Consider the following 23,029-nt stretch of genomic DNA (forward strand, 5'->3'; position numbering starts at 1 on the left):
GACGTCACCGGATGAGCGCTGCGCCGGTGGGAGGGACAGAGCATTAATTTTGGCGTCAATACTTGATGAGCCGGCGGAGCCTGAAAGCGCTCAGGTGACGAGTGCCTCTGGCTATATTTTTATAAAGTGCATTTCTCAGCAGAATGGACTGTGGTTACTACTACCAGTAGATTTGGTGGTAGATGTCCTTTAAAGGGTTTTTTCCATGAATCAAAGTTAGGCCCTATCCACAGGATAGGGCCTAACTTGCGTATCGTTGAGAGTGATGAGACCCCCACAGATCACGAAAATTAGGGGTCGGCTGCGATCTCCGTCAGCTCCATGGATGACTGGAGCAGAATGGTCATCTGCGGCAGTCTGCTCCATTACCCTCCCAGAGTGACAAGGGGTCCGACTGAGGTACCTGGGATCCCAGTGGACCCCTCGTTTTCGTGATCTGTGGGGGTTTCATCACTGACAACCCCTTTAAGATTTCCCCATTATATCTAATCACTGGGGATCCCAGCAGAGAAACGTTACAGGATCAGGTTGTTGTCAAGGATAGCTTTCTAACAAGTAGGGATTGTAGTTTGGTCTTGGTCCATTGGCATGTATTAAATTTTCTTGGATCCTTTAGGCACCCAGGTATGGAGACATCCAGCTCTGTGCCACAGCAAGGAAGCCATAACCTCACCGCTGACCACCTTGCCGTCCGAGGCATTACAAACAGAAGCCATCAAGTTATTTAAGGTAAAACAAAGATAGTTAAAATTTTTACGTTATATAATTGTTCATAAATCCCTTATAGATTTATTTAGAATAAATTAAATGTTCAGCCCATGAATGTCCCTGATGGAAATGCACTGTCCTGCATGCAATGGTTCAATATGGTTCCTCAGAGGGTCCCGGTAGTCTTCCAAAACATTAGGGGTTAAAGAGTGAACATCCCAAATTTAATTTGAAGTTGGATCGGGGTTCCAACAGTGGTGGATGGAGTAATCCATATATGTTGCCTTACTGCTAAGAAGGATAAGGATTATTCCATTTATTTTGTTTTCTCTGTAAGCTCTTGTGTCACCCCATCATCCTCATAGACTGTAAGCTCTTGTGTCACCCCATCATCCTCATAGACTGTAAGCTCTTGTGTCACCCCGTCATCCTCATAGACTGTAAGCTCTTGTGTCACCCCGTCATCCTCATAGACTGTAAGCTCTTGTGTCACCCCGTCATCCTCATAGACTGTAAGCTCTTGTGTCTCCCCTCATCCTCATAGACCAGTGATGGCGAACCTATGGCACGGGTGCCAGAGGCGGCACTCAGAGCCCTTTCTGTGGGCACCCCGGCCATCGCCCCAGCACAGCAGACAGGACTCTTCATGCAGTTCCAAGCAACTTAAAAGATGCGGCTTTCAGTCATATTTTGATACTTCCTTCACTACTTGGGTCTGTAGGAAGAGGGAGCATTAGACAGGGTCGAATTATCTTTGGAGGACCTCCTGCTTGCCCCACGATTCTCTGTGTACAGGGGGACACTGGAAAGAAGTGATGTAAATTTTCCATCTTTCTACTGTGTTGCTGTCCTCAGGAGGCCAATATGATTGACAGTTGTTGAACAGGGAGCAATACGTTACTGATTTAATTTTTGGTTGGCACTTTGTGATAAATAAGGGGGTTTTGGGTTGCAATTTGGGCACTCGGCCGCTAAAAGGTTCGCCATCACTGTCATAGACTGTATGGTCTTGTGTCACCCCCTCATCCTCATAGACTGTATGGTCTTGTGTCACCCCTCATCCTCATAGACTGTAAGCTCTTGTGTCACCCCTCATCCTCATAGACTGTAAGCTCTTGTGTCACCCCCTCATCCTCATAGACTGTAAGCTCTTGTGTCACCCCTCATCCTCATAGACTGTAAGCTCTTGTGTCACTCCCTCATCCTCATAGACTGTAAGCTCTTGTGTCACCCCCTCATCCTCATAGACTGTAAGCTTTTGTGTCACCCCCTCATCCTCATAGACTGTAAGCTCTTCTGTCACCCCCTTTATTCTCATAGACTGTAAGCTCTTGTGTCACCCCCTCATCCTCATAGACTGTAAGCTCTTCTGTCACCCCCTTTATTCTCATAGACTGTAAGCTCTTGTGTCACCCCCTCATCCTCATAGACTGTAAGCTCTTGTGTCACCTCCTCATCCTCATAGACTGTAAGCTCTTCTGTCACCCTCTTTATTCTCATAGACTGTAAGCTGTTTGTACTGTGTAATGTAATATTATGTTTGTATATGTCCCCTATGCTAGGAATATGATGGCGCCATAGAAATTAAGATTATCATTACTTAAAATAAGTAAAAGATTTTAATATTTTAACCTTTTTTGAAGGCTACAAGTCCTGTCCCTCTAGGCATCTCCTGGGTGTGATCCGTGGGGGTAACATGAGGCCCTCAGACACTTATGTTATTGGCTCTATGCACCTACAGAGGAATATGCTGCAGAACAGACATGAGTCTTATCCAGCTGCAGCAGATCAGGCTCATATGTGCAGAACTCCCTGCGCTATGAGACTGCAGGGGCTCGGCATGCTGGGAGGTCACCGAATACCTGCACCTCACTCCATAATCTGTGCCTGGTGGAGCCTGACACCGCGAGGGGGAGAAGGGGATTCACTTCTCATTGACCCCCAGTGTATGGAATCCAGATAATGAGAAGTGTACACTACCCCCCTCTCTAATATCTGGAAATTATAACTTCCAGGAATATTTATTATGACAGGAACATGATCTACCCCTCTGACCCAGGAGAACGTGTACAATACATTATCCTACTTCTGTGGGAAAATGTAAAAAAAACTCAGATTTTGAAGTTTCAATGGAAATTTTAATAAAATAAAATTGGATTTAGTATTACAGGTTAAATAAAAACAATAGAAAAAAATGAAATATAATATATATAAAAGAAGAAAAAATTATACAAAAATATAATAAAATAATCGAAGATGACAATAGTAACAATAATTAATAATAATAAATGACAAAAATACTAATAATAAAAATAATAATAATAAAATAATAAAAAATAGAAACAATACTGAAATAATAATAATAATGGGGCAGATTTACTTACCCGGTCCATTCGCGATCCAGCAGCACGTTCTCTGCGGTGGATTCGGGTCCGGCCGGGATTCACTAAGGCAGTTCCTCCGCCGCCCACCAGGTGGCGCTGCTGCGCTGAAGTTCTCCGGAGGCGCCCTGGAATGCCCTGAAATTCACCGGCCTATACCTGGTGAAGGTAAGTGTAATTTTCGCGACACATTTTTTGTCTTAAATGCGGCGGTTTTTCCGAATCCGTCGGGTTTTAGTTCGGCCACGCCCCCCGATTTCCATCGCGTGCATGCCAGCGCCGATGCGCCACAATCCGATCGCATGCGCCAAAATCCCGGGGCAATTCAGGTACAATCGGCGCAAATCGGAAATATTCGGGTAACACGTCGGGAAAACGCGAATCGGGCCCTTAGTAAATGACCCCCAATGTGTTATACAATGGGCTTCTTCTAGTCATGGATGATTATATTTCTTCCCCTTCTTAGAAGTTTGCTGAAGTCTCTATGTGCACTCCCCATGAAATAACATCTCTGGTCCAGGTTTTATTTCATTTCTGCTATGACGTTCCCCTTTTATCCCCCCTGGAAATCAATATGAATAATAGGACAGCTGGTTGTTACAGTAGAGGGGTTGTTATACATAGGCTATATTCACACTGCCGTTGCCCGCCCGTACCGTACCGTAGCGGGCAACGGCAGTGTACGGGGAGAGGAGGAGGAGGTGAGCGCAGCTCACCCCGCCCCTCTCCATAGCAACCTATGGCGCACGGCGCCGTATTACGGGGAAAGATAGGACAGGTCCTATCTTTCTCCCGGGTACGGAACGGTACGGTGCCGCACGTGTGCTGCACCGTACCGCTCCCGTAGGGTGCCGTGCGCCCATAGGAGTGTATGGGGGACGTATATCGGCCGTATATACGTCGGCCGTATATACGTCCCCCATACGTTCGTGTGAATGTAGCCATAGTCTGACACTATTCAGTAAGTGACATTATTGACTATGAACACGCCAGAAATCCTATAAAGATGCATTAAAGGGCTTGTCCATTGGTCTGTCCATGGCATAGGTCATCAGTATAAGATTTGTGGGTGTCCCAGGCACCCAAAATCAGCTGCCGGGTAAGTTAAAGCCAACAGAGGATAGCGCCATACGCTGTGTTGTGGCCATACCATGCTATTGCAACTCAGCATTGCTTCACTTGAATGGGAGATGGGCTTTATGCTTGTAGTTGTCACACTGTGTGACCGCTCCCTTATAGAGCTCTTATGTGGCCTTCACTTCCTTATACATCCAGTTCCATGCAAAAACATACTGTAAATTTTAATCTTCATATAAATGGCACACAACACAATCACTACATCAGCAAACAGAGCTCTGCAGTAGAGCCACATAGGCTGCTTTGATACTCCTATGGTCCATGTGACAGTATTCTGTTCAGTATTTTCCATGCATATTGATCCTGTTTTGGTTTGTAAATACTGATGTAAAATCCAATGTGGGGGAAGCCATAAGGAGAAGAACAGCTCTAAATAAGTTCATGACATATATTAGATTGCAGTTTGTCTCAACAGCCACAAGAGGGAGCCAGAGTCATGCATTTGATTTCATAATTGATTGGAAAGTCCATAGAAAAGGTTTTACTTTTACCCAAATTCACTTGTTATCAGATGTTTTATATGATAAAATGTGTTCAGTGCCATTTGATGTGGTGACAGCTGTCTATCTACTTGCAGAAAGTCCAAAAAGCACAACCAAAATTTCTATGTATCAGATCGAGATAGAGCTACATTGATACAGTATAATTTCTTTGTCATGTCTCCAGACCTGCCAGCTCTTCCTCAACGCCGCAGTCGACTCCCCAGCCATTGACTATCACGTCTCCCTGGCTCAAAGTGCCCTACAAGTCTGTCTCACCCACCCCGAGCTTCAGAATGAGATCTACTGCCAGCTGATAAAACAGACAAGACACCGGCAGCCGCAGAACCAGCCCAGTCCTATCCAGGTAAAACCCACAGGACATAAGTGGATGAGATGCAGGATCTAGGTATTGGACTGAAGTGATGTGGGCCTTTCTCTATAGAATATATGATGTGCAGATCCTCTAATTCATTCATGAATTAATCACTGAATTTTTCCATTTGGGTCTGAATCGAACTGATCCAACCGAATGTTGCTCCGATTGTCCTGGAAATAAGTAATGAGTGAGGAGGCTTATTTTTTAGGTTATGTTCAGAACAGAGCTACCATCTTAAAGCTACCATGTTGGATCAAGCACAGGTTTCTCAGATGGGGAGTTGGTCATAAAATACATGATCAATCATCTCTTGTGGTTGAAAAGAACAGACAGTTGAAATAACGACCGGGAACGTTCCGTGTGATACACAGTTATGTGTTGCATTGCTGAGCACAGAGCTGACGGCGCTGGATTCAATCTTTATGAAACTGCATGATAGATTCTGGATTGGATTCAGCGCCTTCAGCTCTCTGTTCAGGACCAGAGACAACACTTCACATCGCTGTGTGCAACATCCTCCACCAGGGCCTAGCCTTTCTTTGGTGGCTGTAGACACTGGGGGTACAGAATACCAGAGTGGCTGGCAATTGTGGCCTAGGGTGCACTGGTGTCACGGTGCTTGGTATGGGGACCTGAGGGACCTAGCAGGTGGTTTGTGCAAGAAATATGGAGGGAGAGGCTGATGTACTGGTTCTCTCTGGGGCAACCCTGGATGTGTATATGGGAATCCCTGGGTGATAAAATATGGGAAGCCCGTGATGGTGAAGCAGCCTGATCCAGGCATCCAGATTTCTGTGTTTCTTTGAAATATTAAATAACCTCCTTCCCATGGGAAAAAAATTGTCCTCGATCCAATATGGTGGCAATGGCCAAAACATAGCATGAAAGAGAGGTCCCTTACTTACTGGGGTTTTAGATATGTCACTTTCAAATTTGTTTCTGAAATAAAAGAGGGTCCGGAGATTTTTGACCTCTCCGCCTGTTCTAGAAGATTAAGCTTTTATATGATACAAACTGGAGGGATAGCAAATCAATCCTTGGCCTGTGTTGATATTTGTGTAACGTGTTATATATCTGATAGGTCTGTATGTGTTTTGGCAGGGGTGGCAGCTTCTGGCCCTGTGTGTCGGCCTTTTCCTCCCGCAACATCCGTACATTTGGCTTCTGAAGCTTTTCCTGAAGAAGAATGCGGATATCAGGTACAGTATAACGGAGATAGAATGGGAGCCACAAGACTGATCCTAATGAACTCCATACACATCAGAGAACAGTCATCCGAACCACGGGACCGGCCACGTATCTACTGTGTGCGGGGATCTCCTGATTCTCCACCCTATAGACCAGTGGTGGCGAACCTACGGAACGGGTGCCAGAGGCGGCACACTGAGCTCTTGTGAAAAAGATTCATTTTTTGATACTTACTTCGCTACTTGTGACTGTAGGAAGAGGGAGAATAAGTAGATAGGGCCAAATTATCTTTGGAAGACCTTCTGCTGGCTCCATAATTCTCTGTGTACAGAGGGACACTGGAAAGAAGCTAGAATAATGCAAATTTTCCATCCTTCTAGTGTGTTGGTTTCCTCAGGAGGCCAATATGATTGAAAGTTGTTGAAAAACAGGGAGCAATAGGTTACTGCTTTAATTTTTGGTTGGCACCTCGTGATAAATAAGGGGCGGTTTGGGTTGCAGTTTGGGCACTCAGCCGCTAAAAGGTTCGCCATCACTGTTATAGATGATGGTGGGGGACAAAAATGTTGTATTATATTACCCAGTCATTTGCTATAGGCACAAAACTATTCCTCTCTCTACAGTGAAAACACATACACACTTGTCCCGGCAGAGGGTGCATGTTTATGGGGTCATCTGTAGGAAAAGTTTGTAATTTGAAGACAAACCTGGCATAAAAAAGTCTGCTGAGGATGTGATATACTTTTCTATGACTTCATCTTTGTCACAGGAGCGAGGCTGGAAAATACGCCATATACTGCCAGCGATGTGTCGAAAGAACCCAACAAAATGGCGATCGTGAGGCAAGACCTTCCCGGATGGAGATTCTGTCAATCCTCTTACGCAACCCATATCACCATTCCTTGCCCTTCAGTATACCCGTCCACTTCATGAACGGCACATATCAGGTAACAGCCGTTTCATACATATGTACAAAGTCATCTTAGTTCTGGTAACATATATGCAGTAATCTTGGTTCTTGTCCTGTATCTATTTAGAAATATTGGTTCTGGTTCTGTATCTATGTAGAAATCTTTTGTTTTTATGAAGGGATCTTAGTTCATGTCCTTTTATCTACGCAGTAATCTTAGTTCTGGTCCTGCACCTATATAGTAGTCTTTGTTCAGTCATATATATGTAGAAATCTTGGTTCTGGTAATGTATCTATGTAGCAATCTTAGTCCTGGTCCTGTATCTATATAGTAATCTTGATTGTGGTAATGTATCTATATAGTAATCCTAATTCTGGTCCGGTATCTTTGTAGTCATTTTGGTTCTGGTCCTGTATCTATGTAGCCATCTTAGTTCTTGTTCTGTATCTATGTAGAAATCTTGGTTCTGGTAACGTACCTGTATAGAAATCTTAGTTCTGGTGTGTATTTATATAGTCTTCTTGATTCTGGTAACATATCTATGCAGTAATCTTGGTTCTGGTCATGTATCTATGTAGTAAACTTGGTTCTGATCTGGTATCTAGGTAGTATTCTTAGTTCTGGTAACATATATAGTAATCTTGATTCTGATCCTGATCTATGTAAAAATTCTTGGTTCTGGTAGTGTATCAATGTAGCAATTTTAGTTCTGGTCCTACATGTATGTGGTAATCTTCATTGTGGTCTTGTATCTATGTAGTAATCTAGTAACATATCTATGTAATTATCTTAGTTCCGGTTCTGTATCTGTGCAATAATCTTCATTCTGGCAAAATATTTAAGTAGTAATCTTGTTTCTGGTGCTGTATCTTTGTGTCTATGTTGATGAGGCCCACAATCTCTTAAAGGGATAGGGCTATTGATAGCATAGTTTAAAAATTGGGGGGGGGGGCACAAAATTCACTAGCCTGTTCCTCAATATGGATAGATAGATAGATAGATAGATAGATAGATAGATAGATAGATAGATAGGTAATAAATACATGGATAATAGATAAATATTCTAGTAACCTTCCCTATTAACACCTGCTTGATGACTCTAGGTAGTGGGATTTGATGCATCCACAACAGTAGAAGAATTTCTTTGTACACTCAACCAAGACGTTGGTATGAGGAGCCCGGGACAATCTGGATTTGCTTTGTTCACAGATGATCCCTCAGGAAAAGACCTTGAACACTGTCTACAGGGAAACATAAAGGTGCGTAAATATTGAAAATGCCACCTCAAAAGGAATGAAGACAAATGGTCATAACTGTGAGAATCCCAATAATGGTCCACACCTTTATTTGGAAACATTGGGGCTGCGGATCGCACTTTTGTCAGGTTTTCCAAGGTTTTCAGGATTTGCAGTGCTTTCACAGATAACTGGGGATTTTGTCGCACACGATCGGATATAGGCGCTATTGTGCTGGCAGAAATGGGGGGAGGCTGTCGGACGATCCGACTAATTTTGGATTGCTGTGTCTCAGGTAAACAGCCTTAGTCTTGGTATCAAGACTAAGGCTGTTTGCCGAAACGCATTGATCACTTATGTGGTTTTAAACCAAGTTGTAATAGCTCAATCACCAATTTGCTATTTGGACCTGAGTGCAGAGGTGTAATTGAGCTGTAATTTATTTTTTATAGCTTCACAGGCTGTTACAATGGGCAGAACAGGTCTCCCCTCCTCCTGCACTTCTCGCTGCTGTTAGATTACACAGGCAGAGGGCAGAGGGATAGAACAGCTTGAGTAAGACATGTTCTGCTCATTGTAACAGCCTTTGAATCTAAAACTAAGGGGCTCTGGTAGCACCTCACAGCCCTTTGGGGTCATTAGCATAACCGTACAAGTTGATTTTGAAGGAAGTCAAAAATAACAAGATTACCACAGTCACGGTGCTGGATCTATGAGTAAGTGTCCCTGGTTTATCATGATGGATTTTGATGGTAGATTTCCTTTAAGTGTTCATGATGAAAAATTCCCCATTAACTAATGCAGTAATACCGGCAGAGATCAAGATAAATGGTCACTAACTTTTTTACAAACTTGACCTGAATCAATAGAACAAGTGACGATAAGAAACTTTGACTGTTGAAAATTGGGGTCTGGGAGACCTCTTTCTCAAATTACTTGGTCACTGTTATTTATAAGAAACTTTGTAACACATACAAGAACATTCTCCTGAATTTTATCTTGCTAGCAAGACAAGCAGATCCTCAGCTTACATAGAAGGGGAGGAGTAGAAGGAGGGGGAGGAGCCAGCAGGAGCTGAGTCACAGCAGCTAGGTCTCTACCCAGCAGCTCAGCCAGAATTGAGAATCACACACTCATATATCCATAGAATATCAGAATCAACTTTGGAATTCCCTTCCTACATATGCTCTTGGGAAATGGAGGATCTGTCTCTTCTGCTTGATTTCAATCTGCCATTTCAGGACCTTGGGTAGACCTTCAAAGGTCCTAAAATGGCTTTTGTGTACATGTGTATTGAGAGCAGGAACAGATGTAAAAGGATTTCATGGGTGAAGGTCCTGCTCAATATAAAATTTTGGTAGGTGGTTTGTGCGGCTATGGGCCCCCTAGCGGGCTTTGGCCCATGGCTACTGCCCAAATCGCCCCCTATATTATAATCCACTACTGCTTATTAGCACTTTACATGAATTTACATGAGATTTTCCCTCTCCTTCTTGTCATATCTTATCAGATCTGTGACATCATTTCAAAGTGGGAACAAGCCTCCAAGGAGCAGCTACCGGGGAAGTGTGATGGCACCCGGACTGTAAGACTCACATACAAAAACAGGTACTGGACCCTTTGCCCCCTTCTTATTAGAACTTTGTCATGAGTCAAGTGGCTATATCCATCGCATTCTTCCTGTACAATGTATCGGTGGGACGTAAGTGCGGTGTACCGGCCTGTGACTCGCGTTGCATTGTATTACAGGCTGAGTTTCACGGTGCAGGTGCGAGGGGAGACGGAGAGAGAGAAACTGCTGTTAATGTACCAGACGAATGATAAAATCGTTAATGGCATCTTTCCAGTAAATAAGGAGCTGGCACTGGAACTGGCTGCCCTGCTTGCCCAGGTAACCTCGGAGAAGTGAACTATGTCTACCTTTTAATGCAATTTCCAAAGCAATTACCTTTAATGAAGCAGCCGGCTAATGTGCGCTACACTATTAACCACTAATTATACAATTTGAGGTCCCGATGTAAAGATGGCTTCCCAAGGTGGTTTAACCGTCCTTCCATCTCTTAGCCTTTTTTGCTTTTTGCAGGTGGATAACAGATGTGAAAGCCAAGGTATTATTAGCGTATTGTTTTAATGGGTCTACGTGTGCGGTAATGTGCCTAATGTATGGAATAATGGCAGTAAAGTGGCTTTAAAAGAAAGAGACTCAAATCAGTGTGGGTTCTTACATAAGCTCCTTTTCGGGAACGGAAAAGTGGCTTTTTTCAAGGACCTGTTAAAAAGTCATGTTTTGCATTAAGAAAGTAATTGAATGACTCTCGATAAATAGAAACATCTTTACTTTAATATGGAATTAGAAAAAATTAGACGGCCGCCGCGAGGAAAAACAAACAGTTCTGTTCCGAGCTTCTCTAAATCTTCTGTTAAGTCGCCATAATTTCCACTTTCCTTCTTTTAACGACCCCCAAGGAGTGATGTCAGCTACTAGTTATGTAGTTACTCGGCATCGAACTACATAAAAGTACATGCCCTCCTTGCTTTGCACTTTCCATCCCAAAATTTTTTGGCCACATTCTAATTTCTAAGAAGTTTGACGAAGTTCATCTGATCGGTGGTCATCCCACTCATCAAGAAATGGATCGGCACCAGTCACCAGAACGATGTCCCGTTTTCACTAACTGAATGAAGCAGCAAGTTGAGCGTCCATACTGCCACTGCATTCAATACTACAGGCAGTCCCCGGGTTACGTGCAAGATAGGGTCTGGAAGTTTGTTCTTAAGTTGAATTTGTATGTAAGTCGAAACTGTATATTTTATAATTGTAGATCCAGGCAAAAAAACATTTTGCCCCAGTGACAATTGGAGTTTAAGCATTTTTTGCTGTAATGGGACCAAGGATTATCAATAAAGCTTCATTACAGACGCCTTACAGCTGATCATTCCAGTCTGGGACTATAGTAAAGCATTCAGAAAGCTTCACCAGAGGTCAGAGGGGTCTGTCTGTAACTATGGGTTGTCTAAGTCGGGTGTCCTTAAGTAGGGGACCGCCTGTATAGGCGTGTCTGGAATTGCAGAGGATTGCTCAAACGTATCACTTTAATAAAGCAGAGATTTAACAGCAGGCACGTCCCTTGGACAGGTTTGGGGATCTTTTAAGGATAGCTGGTGACAATATTATGATTTATCTAGAGCGGGAAGATCTTCTGAGATATCAAGATTAAGTCACTGTCATAGGAATTTAAAGCGTTAATGCCCACAATCGGTGCTGAAATCGTGTGCATTAACGGCAGGAGGGATTGAGCCTAACTCGGCACCAAACTTCTTATTAAGTTCTTGGTCAGATCCCTAGGTCGTGAACTTGCAAAGTTTGGTACAAACCCGAGCTTTGCGGTTCTGGTCCGCGCAACACTAATCCTCAAGTGTTTTGAATTCAGAGCCCCCTTCATTCTACAAAGTGCAGAAGGACTGGTAGAATCTTTGATTTCTATGGAGACACAAGCTGTTATTTGGCTTCTAACCAACCTCTTCCTTACTCATGTTGGTTTTCTGCAGGTAGAAATTGGAGATTTTGAACGACCCCTCCAGACGACAGCCGGTCAAGTAAAGTCAAACCAGACACTGCGGCAAACACTGGAAAAGTTTTATCCCAGGAGGTATAGAGAGGACTGTACGGAGGAGCAGTTACGGTAGGTTCCACAACATCATTGCTTACATGAGCTGTACCATTATAAAAAAAACTAATTAAAATTTTTAGGGGATCTTAACCCATTTTTATTAATTATTTTTACCTATCTAAATCAAAAACTTTATAATAAACATATAAATACAGTATAAATAAACTATGTGTATAGATGATAGCAAATCAGGTTCCTCAGTTGCTGAATATTTTACTCCAGGCAGCTTCAACAACGTCTGGCAGCAAGATGGATGGCTCTCCGGGCCCACAGCACTTCGGACTGTGTCCGAATTTATCTGACGGTGGCAAGGAAGTGGTCATTCTTTGGTGCTACTCTCTTTCCAGCAAAAGTAAGAGAAACAGTGGGAATTTGTGCAATCAGTGGTCCCCAACTTTTTTGCATCCGGTGACCAGCTACACCAAAAACTTTTTTTTCCAGGAACAGGTAATCCACACACCATGCCTGGGAAAAAGATTGTGTGCCCTGCAAATACTCCATATATAACCCCAACCCATATAATGTGCCCTTTCCTGTAGCCCCCGGTCTAAAATGACCCCTTTCTTGCAGCTGCCCCCTTTTCTCCCTTTTTTGTTGTCTGTTATATACTGTACATACTCGAGCATAAGCCGACCTGAGTACAAGCCAAGTCACCTAATTTTAACACAAAAATACTGGGAAAACTTATTAGGGCAGATTTACTTATCCGGTTCCGTCGCGATCCCACGTTGCGTTGTCCAACGAGGATTCGGGTCCGACGCGATTCACTTAGATCGTGCGTCCGAGTTCCTGCATATGTCGCTGCTGCGCCGAGGTCTGCCGGAGTTCACCTTCTTCTTCCTGGTGCCTGTGAATGCTTGATCTTGCGACACAAATCCTTTTTTAAATTCCGCGGTTTGTCTGAATCCGTCGGGTTGTCCGACGGCCCGTCCCCCCGATTTCTGTCACGTGCAAGCCGGCACCGATGCACCAAAATTCGATCGCGTGCGCCAAAATCCCGGGACAATTCGGCGCAAAACGGAAATATTTGGGAAACCCGACAAAAGTGCGGCCTTCGGACCCTTAGTAAATGAGCCCCATTGACTCACATATAAGCATAGGGTTCGAAATGCAGCCGCTACTCTGTAATAAAATGTCCAACAGCCTCCCCTCACTAATGAAATGTTCTTCTCCCCACGACTCTGTATTCTTCTCCTCGGGGCTTGCTGGCAGAACGGACAGAACCGGGCAGAAGCAAGTCAAAATAGGCCAAATTCTGCTGAATTTCCTGGACACATTTTATTGGTATATATGTAATCATAGGATAAAGGAAGAATTCTCCATGGAGATCCATTGGCTCGAGAACCGCAAGCCCCATACTCCAGTCCCCATCCCCACTTGGGGTACTATATTCTCTTCAATGATCTAACCCATTGTCTAAATATACAATATCTAAAATATCTAAAAGTCCCTTCGTACAGCTCCCCATTTTTCAGTTTTGTGCTTATTGGGAGTGATAAATGATAACATTTTTCTTTATATCCATAGCCTGTGTCCCCCTCACCCTTTGATGGTCCACTCATCTGGCTCGCAGTCCATGAAGATGGAATAAGTGTTCTAGAATATTCCACTATGGTAAGCGCTCATCTAATTGTATATCTAGTCGGTGCTTTGAGGTGGTTGCCCATTAATACAAGGCAGGGCATACACCTACAATGACTAACCTTGGAGCTTTCTAGCATGATCCTGGTCATATCACCTCAGAAGAAGACCTTTCACCACCGGCAAAGTTGGAGTTTGTTCTCTTGCTGCCATTATCCACAAGCAAGTTATCATTCTAATAAGCTGATTACTATTAAGCAGGTTGTCCTGGACTTGGGCTGAGAGTCCGGTGCCACTAACTGACAGTAGAAAGCCTACTTACCATATTGGATGCTGAAACAGCTTGGCTCGAGCCCTGGCGTGGTTTTGGTCGCCGGCAGCACCAATTGCCGGATACATCAAGAGGCCTAAGCCGCTATCATATGCCGGTGCTCCCGCTAAGGCTCCCCCTATGAGTCCCTTTACCTGTCTTCTCATTCCAGTAGGCCATCATTCCTAATCTGACTGCCACTTTTCAGATTTGATGATGCAGGATTGGAATTTTACTATAAATTACACTGGGGAACAAATAAAAACATTTTTTTACAGTGCCTGGAGTTTTTCACCCGATTCTGGGTATTTCTGAGCTGCTGATTTCACAAATACCTTCTCTCTAGCAACTGTAGGTTATGAGATCTTGATACAATTGTTCTTATGACTATGGATCTTCTGGTTCTTCTGGTGATGACTTTTGGAGCATCCAGCGCGAATGTCCAAGAACATCTCATCTCAGAGAATTACAGATACGAGGTTTCAGCGACCTGATGGAAAATCTCTAGTCTACAGCCACAAAATATGACATTCATTTTCTAAATTTCTTTAGTACAATATTGAGTCAAGACTAGTTTGAGCAGCGTATATGTCATAAGATGGCAATGCCAGATCTCCAAAAGTAGAGCGGATAATGAGGGGAAAATGGGGGTCATTTCCAGAATTAGGGTCACAAACATAGGTAACCTTTTAGTGCTCTGCGCTGTACTAGAACGGAGCAGAGCTGCTAATGTGGTAAGAAGAGGCCCCTTGTCATACAGACGTGGGGTGTGCTGCACCGGTAATACCTGCGATCTCTAAAGCTGGAGCTACTGCGCATGCGTACTGTAGAACCCAGCTTCGCAGATGAGTGCACCCAGCTACCCGGAGCTGCACGCTGAAGATGCATTGGTAGGCGGAACGCTAGAGGCTACTGGGCGTGGAGTAACCGCACCGTGTAGCCTCAGCTCCAGCTACACCACGCCCCTGTATCCTCTTTAGGAAATTTGAATATTGGAGGAATTAAAAATTATAAAAGTTATGGCCACAAAAGAATTAGCCCTAAAAAGGGCTATATTATTCTACATTACAGGAACCTGTGGTGCATCCGTGGTGGTAGGTTTCCTTTAAAGTATCCTAGAGGGTCTAAAGAAATGGTAAAAAAAAATTAAAAAAAAGAAAGAAAAAAAAAACCTAAAAATTCAAGTGACTTTCCTTTCCCTAAGGCTACATTCACACACATGTATGGGGAAGGTATATACGGCAGATATACGTCCCCCATTCACTTCTATGGGCTCACAAACCTGTACGGCACCGTACCGCTCCGTAGTCCATAGAAACATAGGACAAGTCCTATCTTTCTACGTGATATGGCGCCGTCTGCTGTATAATCCTATGGAGAGGGGCGGGGGTGAGTTGCACTCATCCCCTGCTCCTCTCCGCAGCGCCGATGTATGCCCAACGTACTACGGTGCGGTGGGCATACATCGTCTGATTGTAAAACTAATATAAAAATATATAACTGATATAAAACTAAATAAACAGTAAAAATAATAAACATGTTACGTATCGCCTGGTCCCAAAATGCCCAATCTATCAAAATATAAAATTGGTTATTCCCGGCGGTGAACCCCATAACGGAAAATAGCACCCAAATGTACGAATCGCCACTTTAACACCATTTTTATATTAAATTTAACAAAAAGTGATCAAAAGGTGACACAGTCCTCAAAATGGTAGCAATTAAAACGTCAGCTCGTCTCACAAAAAATGACATCATGTTATTTTTGAAAATGTATGAAAACACAATAAAACCTACATAAATTTGGTATCACCGTGATTGTAACGAACCGAAGTGAAAATCGTGAAAACGGAACCCACAAGAATGTGATGCAAACATGTTTTTTTTGCCAATTTCCCCACATTTGGAATTTTTTCTATGGCATGGAATAATATATAACGTCATTGAGAAGTCACATTTGTTACACAGAAAATAAGCCCTCACACAGCTCTGTGCATGGAAAATTTATACATTTTTGAGGGTGGGGAGCAGAAAATTAACGAGAAAAATCTGCAATGCAAAGGGGTTAAAGTTCCAAAATTAGTGCTCCCCAAGGATATAGCCTCTTATATTACAATAAACTCCACTTTGCTCATAATGCCATTATTACAATCGCATACGGATGGAGGTTTTCTTTTCCTGTAGGTGTATTACTAAAACGCTAAATTGCTTATTTATGGATTTATTACAAACCTGTCAGACTTTCCGCAAACAAATGTTCTCCAGACGTGGCGCTTATATGTCCCTTTTGAGGGCACAAATAAAAACCCCTTTCTAATGGCAGGCGTAGAGTCTTTTATTAAGTAAATGCATTGCTTTTGTTTGGCGTCTTTCATCGCCGTCGTTGTTTGCAATTGGAAATACAAATAATGTTTTGCCATCTCTTTTTTTTTTTTTCTTCTTTTGCCTCCCACTCTTGTGTTCCTTAAGAGGTTGCTGTGCACGTACGTACACAGGAGTCTAATGACCTTCGGAGGTTACCGCGATGACTTTATGCTGGTAGTTAACACGCAGACAAAGGACAAGTCAACTGAAAAACTTCTGTTTGCTATGGCAAAAGTAAAGGTAGGTACATTAGCTGAAATACACGCCAGCCGCTCGGAGGTAGGCTTTTAGGAATAAAGTACTCTTATATGCTAGGATATAAAAAGCATGAATTAAGCACCTGCGGTTTAAACAAAGCCATGTTTATTATCTTAGCTGGAAGCTTGGAGAGGGAAAAAAAGCAATTATAAACTATAAGACCGGGCGATGTAATTACAAAATGCTTGCTCTTTTGTTCGTCTAGTGGTCTTCTCACCGGGTTCCAAATTCTGCTCACACAAATAAAATGTGGCGACGTAAACGAGAGAAGCTTTTTCTGCCGAGAAGCCTAGATTGCTACTATTAAAAATAACAGGGGTAACAGCACCTGAACAATATTCTACTGCTTCCAGCGCTAAGCCCGGCAGCGCAACAGATGGGGAGTGCGGAGACGCCACTTATATTATTTTTATTAGCTCGGCTTCATAAAGTAAATCGGCCTGGAAAGGCTACAAGAGTAAAAAAATATATCGATTTTTATATTAAAGAGAAGGCACTTACCTAGCACCGAAGGATTGCGCATTGTTTTACACACATTGGGGCAGATTTACTTACCCGTCCTGCGCGATCCCCGAAAGTGCATTGTCCGACCGGAATGCACATCTGCGATTCACTAAGATCGTGCACCCGATATCCTGCATGTGTTGCTTCCCCGCTCAGGTCACCTTCTTCTTCCTGGTGCATGTAAGTGCATTGGATGCGACACAAATTGAATCTTAAATCCCGCACTCAGTCCGAATCAGTCGGATTGTCCGACGTCACGCCCCCCGATTTCTAACGCATGAAAGGCCGGCACAGCTGCTCCACAATCCGATCGCGTGTGACACAATCCCCAGTTAAATACCTGTAAAAATCCCAAAGAATTCGAAAAACCAACGAAAGTGTGATCTGCGGACCCTTAGTAAATAAGCTGCATTATCATCTTTATGTACCCAGAAGAGCTTACGATCTAAATTCCATCCATGCCACCTAATATTGTCATTCACCTTTTAAAGAGAACCTCTTACCACCTTAGGGTACATTCATGGGCGCGGGCATACCGCCGTGTGCCGGAGTGGAGGAGGAGGCGACCCGCCCCCCCTCCCTCCATAGGAAACAACGGCGCACAGCCGCACACTCGCAAAAGGATAGAGCATGCTCTATCTTTATGCGGTTTACGGCGCGGATCGGTGCCAAACATGTGTGGCACCGTACTGCCGCCGGGCCTTCATTGCCGTCTATGGGGACGTATATGCGGGCGCAAATTTCATTATTTTCTCATCTCTACTGTCAGGTGGGCGGGCCATAGTGTCTGCTCCAGCCAGGACCAACCATCTGCCAGTAGAAAGTAGTGTAAGGTATCTAAACTAACCAAGACCCTATGTTTTTCTAAGCTGATTTGTTTGCAAATGTCCTCCTTCCTGGTTTGCACTCTCAAATATGCTTAAATCTTAACTGACAGATGGGTGGTCCTGGGCATGGCTCCTCCCATTTGACAGTAAATTGATAACAATATTGACATTGATTGCTTGGGAAGAGTGAGGGCTAGAGTAAAAAATCCTACTACACAAGAATCAGTGGAATAGTTCTCATAAAATAATGTTACATAATGCACTGTGCCGCGATTCACTTGTGCACCTGATTTCCTGCATGTGTCGCTTCCCCGCTCAGGCCTGACGGAGTTCGCTTTCTTCTTCCTGGTGCATGTAAGGGCATGGGCTTGCGACACAATTTGAAAGTCAAATCCTGCGCTCAGTCCAAATCAGTTGGATTGTCCGACGCCCCACCCCCCAATTTCTGTCACATGGAAGCAGCGCAGCTGCGACACAATCCGATTGCGTGTGACACAATCCCAGCACAGACGACTGTAAAATACCTGTCCGAGTCGCGCAATCCCCGAAACCGTCGGAAAGTCCAACGAAAGTGTGCTTGCGACCCTTAGTAAATAAGCCCCAATGTTGGGAAAAAATTGGATATTAGCTGGATACTTATAGCAAAAGGGGGAGAAAATACAAATTCCATGTATATTGCCCTCAGGTAGATCGAAATCAAGGACCGCAGGGCGGAACAGCAAAATTGCCATGTAGATGGTGTGTCATTTTCCGATACAGAAATGTAAATTTCCTTTGTTTAGAAAAAGTCAAAGGGGTTGTCCTAAAATCTGAAGAACAGGTGCTAACAGAACAGGTGATAAGTACTTGATCTCCGGTGGTCCCACCACTGGGTTGTTTTCCCAACTGAAATGAGCAATGGTGACTCTACTCCATTGACATGTGACTGATGGAATTTTTCTATTTTCAGATTTTGGAAATGACTTTGCTGATCGCCAGCTACATAAACACAGCCCAACAGCAAAAAGTGGTCGCCCATCACCTCTCTGCGCCGGCTCTTCTCTCAGCCCAGGATGAATTGAAGAACAGAAACATGGGAAGCCAGCTGCTGCTATCAAACAACCGACCAACCAAAGGGCCTACGTTATTATAGTAAAAATCAGACTAGATATATTACTGATGTTCCAAAAAGTAGATCAGCATGAGATAAGAAACCTTGGGTGGTATCCAGGGCCGGCGCCAGCACTGGGCATACCTGGGCAATTGCTAGGGCCTAGATCTGCTGGGGGGCCCACATAAGGCTGTACACAAGGAATCCATTGGGTGAGAGGGGGCTGTATCTAAAATAACCATGTGGGGGCTGTTTGGTATGATAAACGAGGGAATATTTTAGGGAACAAGAGTTTTAGTTTCTGAATTTTTAATGCCGCCATGTGAGTTCACTGCAAAGGGGCCCATTGAGGCTCTGTCGCCCAGGGGCCTAAAGAAACCTGGAGCCGATCCTGGTGGTATCACGCAGCTTTCTATAGAGTTGGTCTTCATGGTACCATCAGCATAAAGGCAGTGCAGGTTTCTAGTGCCATGCTGCCCCCTATGGATTCCCAAATGCCTTCAATGCCGTTTCTTTTGGGACAGCCCTGCAAAGCCGCCCTTTATGTGGGTGGGATTTGTTCAAATGTACATAAAGTTGACACTTCTGACCCATTTTTTTGACATTGCAGGGGTGGTCAATGATGAGCATGTACATGATGGTCTGCTCCAACTATTGCTGGGGTTCTATTTAGTGATCAGGATGACAGTGATCTCAATAATGGGGGTTCATCCAATGCCTTAGCAGGACATTGCCTCATGAATGGTTGAAGAATATGAAAGGGATGATGTCCCCTGATACAACCAATACTGCATACATTATGTATACTGCATTAGGTGCTTAGTATGCTACATCCTCATCATGCTCCCCCATCTGCTCCATGAGTGTGTTTTATTAATATATAATTGTGAATGTTGTTAAACAGGGATTTCAGTAGGATTTCGGGATCTTGTAGGCACAGACAGGCGTGTTAGATCAATAGGCTCCACTTTAAAGGATTATTTTCACTGCAAGATTTAAAAAAAAAAATTCCAGCTGTAAATAGTAATGAAAATGGAATTTGCTGATTTAGGTCAAACTCTTAAAATTTTGTGTTATTTCCACAGTTTTCCTAGTCTGGTTTGGGTCATCATTGGGGGCACCAACTTGTATGTGCATGCTTCTGCATTGGGAAAGCACTGCCCTGTTTAGCTCTAATGAAAGGTCACTGAGGTGTCAGATTGCATAAAAGTCTAGGGAGAGGGGAGGAGAAATAGAGAGTCACAGCAGCTAGGTCTCCATCTACCAGTGTAAAATACTAGAAAATAAAGATTACAAAACACAAAACTCCACCTTTTTACTCCTACTAAAGCATAAATTCTATGGGGAGGGAAAATAGGGAGTCACAGCAGCTAGATCTTCATCTACCAGAATAGAGTGCAAACTACTTGAAAATAAAGATTACAAAACATAATTACCTGTGTTACTCCTCCTGTGTACATATAGTCTATGGAGAGGTGGAATGGAGAGTCACAGCAACTAGGTCTCCATCCATCAGCACAGAGTGCAAACTACTAGAAAATAAAAGACACATAATTCCCCTATTTTACCCCTTCTGTGTACAAAGAGTCTATAGCATTGAGTGCAAACTACTAGAAAATAAAGATTACAAAACATATAATTGCCCCGTGTTACTCATCCGGTACACATGCAGTCTATGTGGAGCAGAGGAGGAATAGAGAGTCACAGCAGCTAGGTCTCCATCCATTAGCATTGAGTGCAAACTACTAGAAAATAAAGATTACAAAACACATAATTCCCCCGTGTTACTCATCCTGTACACATACAGTCTATGGAGAGGGGAGGAGGAATAGAGAGTCACAGCAGCTAGGTCTCCATCCACCAGCATAGAGTGCAAACTACTAGAAAATAAAGATTACAAGACACATAATTCCCCTGTGTTACCCCCCCTGTACACATACAGTCTATGGAGAGGGGAGGAGGAATAGAAAGTCACAGCAGCTAGGTCTCCATCCTTTAGCATTGAGTGCATTGAGTAGCATTGAGTAAAAAATAAAGATTTACAAGACACATAATTCCCAGTACTACTGCTCCTGGATACATACTGGACTACTAATTTCGGCATTGTTAAATGGTGAGGTACGCTTTAAGTCAAAGTAATAAAAAGGGACCCTTATCAGTCCTAAAAGGATTAGTCCATGAGGGAGAAGTTGTCTACACATTGAGATGGGGATAACACATGACAGCCCACAGACACCAGGCCAGGGGAATACAGTAACCACAGGGGTTGCACTCTAATGCATGAAAGACATGACTAGAGATATGCAAGAGATAATCCGACTACTTACTGAATAAATGCAGTGATTATTCCCACGAACATTTGACTTCATTACTTCTATAATAAGACATAAGAAGCGCGGTGTAAGCTTTTCCCCATACATTATATTCAATAATTGCTTTATGCAATTACCGCTACATTACTGCGGCGCATGTTTGCGCAAATATTACTAGTGTTCATTCTGGAAAGCTTAAGACGTACAGTCATACATATGCACTAATATATGTTAATTATAGAGACATTACATACAAAGCCCTCGGATTATACTGGTGTTTATCTGCGGGAATGGGCACTTTGTGTTTCTTTAAGAGGTATATACTGTATCCACCATGTGTACATAAAGTACCATTACTGTTCACTAGAAATATTGCCTATATGGGGCCCCCTGGGAATAACAGGCATCACAACACACATAGGGGCACATTTATTAAAGCAAATCTATAATTTGTTTTATGCATTGTGAACCAAACATACCTGGAGAATGCTGTAGCTACACTGATGCAGAAACATATCTTGTTTAATATCTGAACCAAGTGGTTTTGCTAAAAAAACAATTATAAAACTCAGGACTTTGAGAAAGCTGGGTGCCATGCATGAGCATGGCACCCAGCTAAACTATCCAGACAGGATTAATAAACCTGATCTGGTGTATATATACGTCCCCCATAGATGGCAATGGGCGCACGGCGCCCTACAGGAGTGGTACGTGCTGCACAAGTACGGCACCGTACCACTCCGTAACCTGTGAAAAGAAAGAGCTTGTCCTATCTTTTCTCGACATACAGCCCTGTGCTCCATGTCCCCCTATGGAGAGGGGTGAGGGTTCCCCAGCGCCACCATGTGCCCGCCATGCTACGGTACGACGGGCAACGGCAGTGTGAATGCACCCTAACTGAGATATTCCTGATGGGAGATTCCTTTGTTCCTTGTAAGCCCTATACTGTCTTTAACTAATATTTTCTCCCTAACTAACTAAATAAAATCTTTATCTTTTGTGTATGCTAATTAACCTTAGAGGCTACTGGGACATGGAGTAGCCCAGCGGAGCAGCAGGGCTAAGGCTACACCTCGCCCCAAGCAGTACCTTCCAGCACTCTGCAGTGGAGGCGGGCGAAGGTATTGCGCATGCGTGTGAATAGGGGGAATAGCCAAAGAGCGCTGCAGCACCGCTGAGAGAAGTAAGACTTCAGAGCCTACAGGGGCGTGGTGTAGCCTTAGCCCCAGGGGTTCGCCGGGCTACTCTACCCCCCAGTAGCCTCTAAGGTTCATTAGCACACAGAAAAGATAAAGGTTTTATTTAGTTAGTGAGAAAATATTTGTTAAAGACATGATAGGGCTTACAAGGAACAAAGAAATCTACCATCAGGAATACCTCAGTTAGTGTAGGCCTTCTGGACATTTGCCTAGGACCCCATGTCCTGAAGGGGCCCTCTTTATGTGGACTTTTGTGTGCAGGGATGTATTGCTCTTTTAATATCCCTTGGTTGATGCCAGGGTGAAGACTATTATCATCTATCTCCTGTCTATCTATAATATCTTTCATATGTATCTTCTATCATCCATCTCCCTCTCATGTACCCATCTCCTATAACATTCTCCTACAGCCCAATATTACAGATACTTACCCACTACTGTGTGTAACTACAAAGTGTTATTATTGTGCAGGGCTAAAGGAGCCTCTTACTGATG

The 23,029-nt window shown here is 43.5% G+C and overlaps 1 protein-coding gene across 1 annotated transcript in view; it reads left to right on the forward strand.

Moving 5' to 3' along the window:
- PLEKHH2 (pleckstrin homology, MyTH4 and FERM domain containing H2) overlaps positions 1-20,025 on the forward strand; it is an 89,675-nt gene extending 69,650 nt beyond the window's left edge. The window contains exons 19-30 of the mRNA XM_072140260.1: positions 617-729; positions 4,893-5,072; positions 6,186-6,283; positions 7,042-7,219; positions 8,287-8,442; positions 9,929-10,026; positions 10,168-10,309; positions 11,968-12,101; positions 12,312-12,441; positions 13,617-13,703; positions 16,450-16,584; positions 18,883-20,025. Of these exons, the coding sequence (XP_071996361.1) occupies positions 617-729; positions 4,893-5,072; positions 6,186-6,283; positions 7,042-7,219; positions 8,287-8,442; positions 9,929-10,026; positions 10,168-10,309; positions 11,968-12,101; positions 12,312-12,441; positions 13,617-13,703; positions 16,450-16,584; positions 18,883-19,065 (1,634 nt within the window). The 3' untranslated portion in view covers positions 19,066-20,025. The remainder of the gene's footprint in view (positions 1-616; positions 730-4,892; positions 5,073-6,185; positions 6,284-7,041; positions 7,220-8,286; positions 8,443-9,928; positions 10,027-10,167; positions 10,310-11,967; positions 12,102-12,311; positions 12,442-13,616; positions 13,704-16,449; positions 16,585-18,882) is intronic.
- Positions 20,026-23,029: the final 3,004 nt, after the last annotated feature.

The sequence above is a fragment of the Engystomops pustulosus genome, chromosome 3, assembly GCF_040894005.1.
Source record: "Engystomops pustulosus chromosome 3, aEngPut4.maternal, whole genome shotgun sequence".
Lineage (NCBI taxonomy): Eukaryota > Metazoa > Chordata > Amphibia > Anura > Leptodactylidae > Engystomops > Engystomops pustulosus.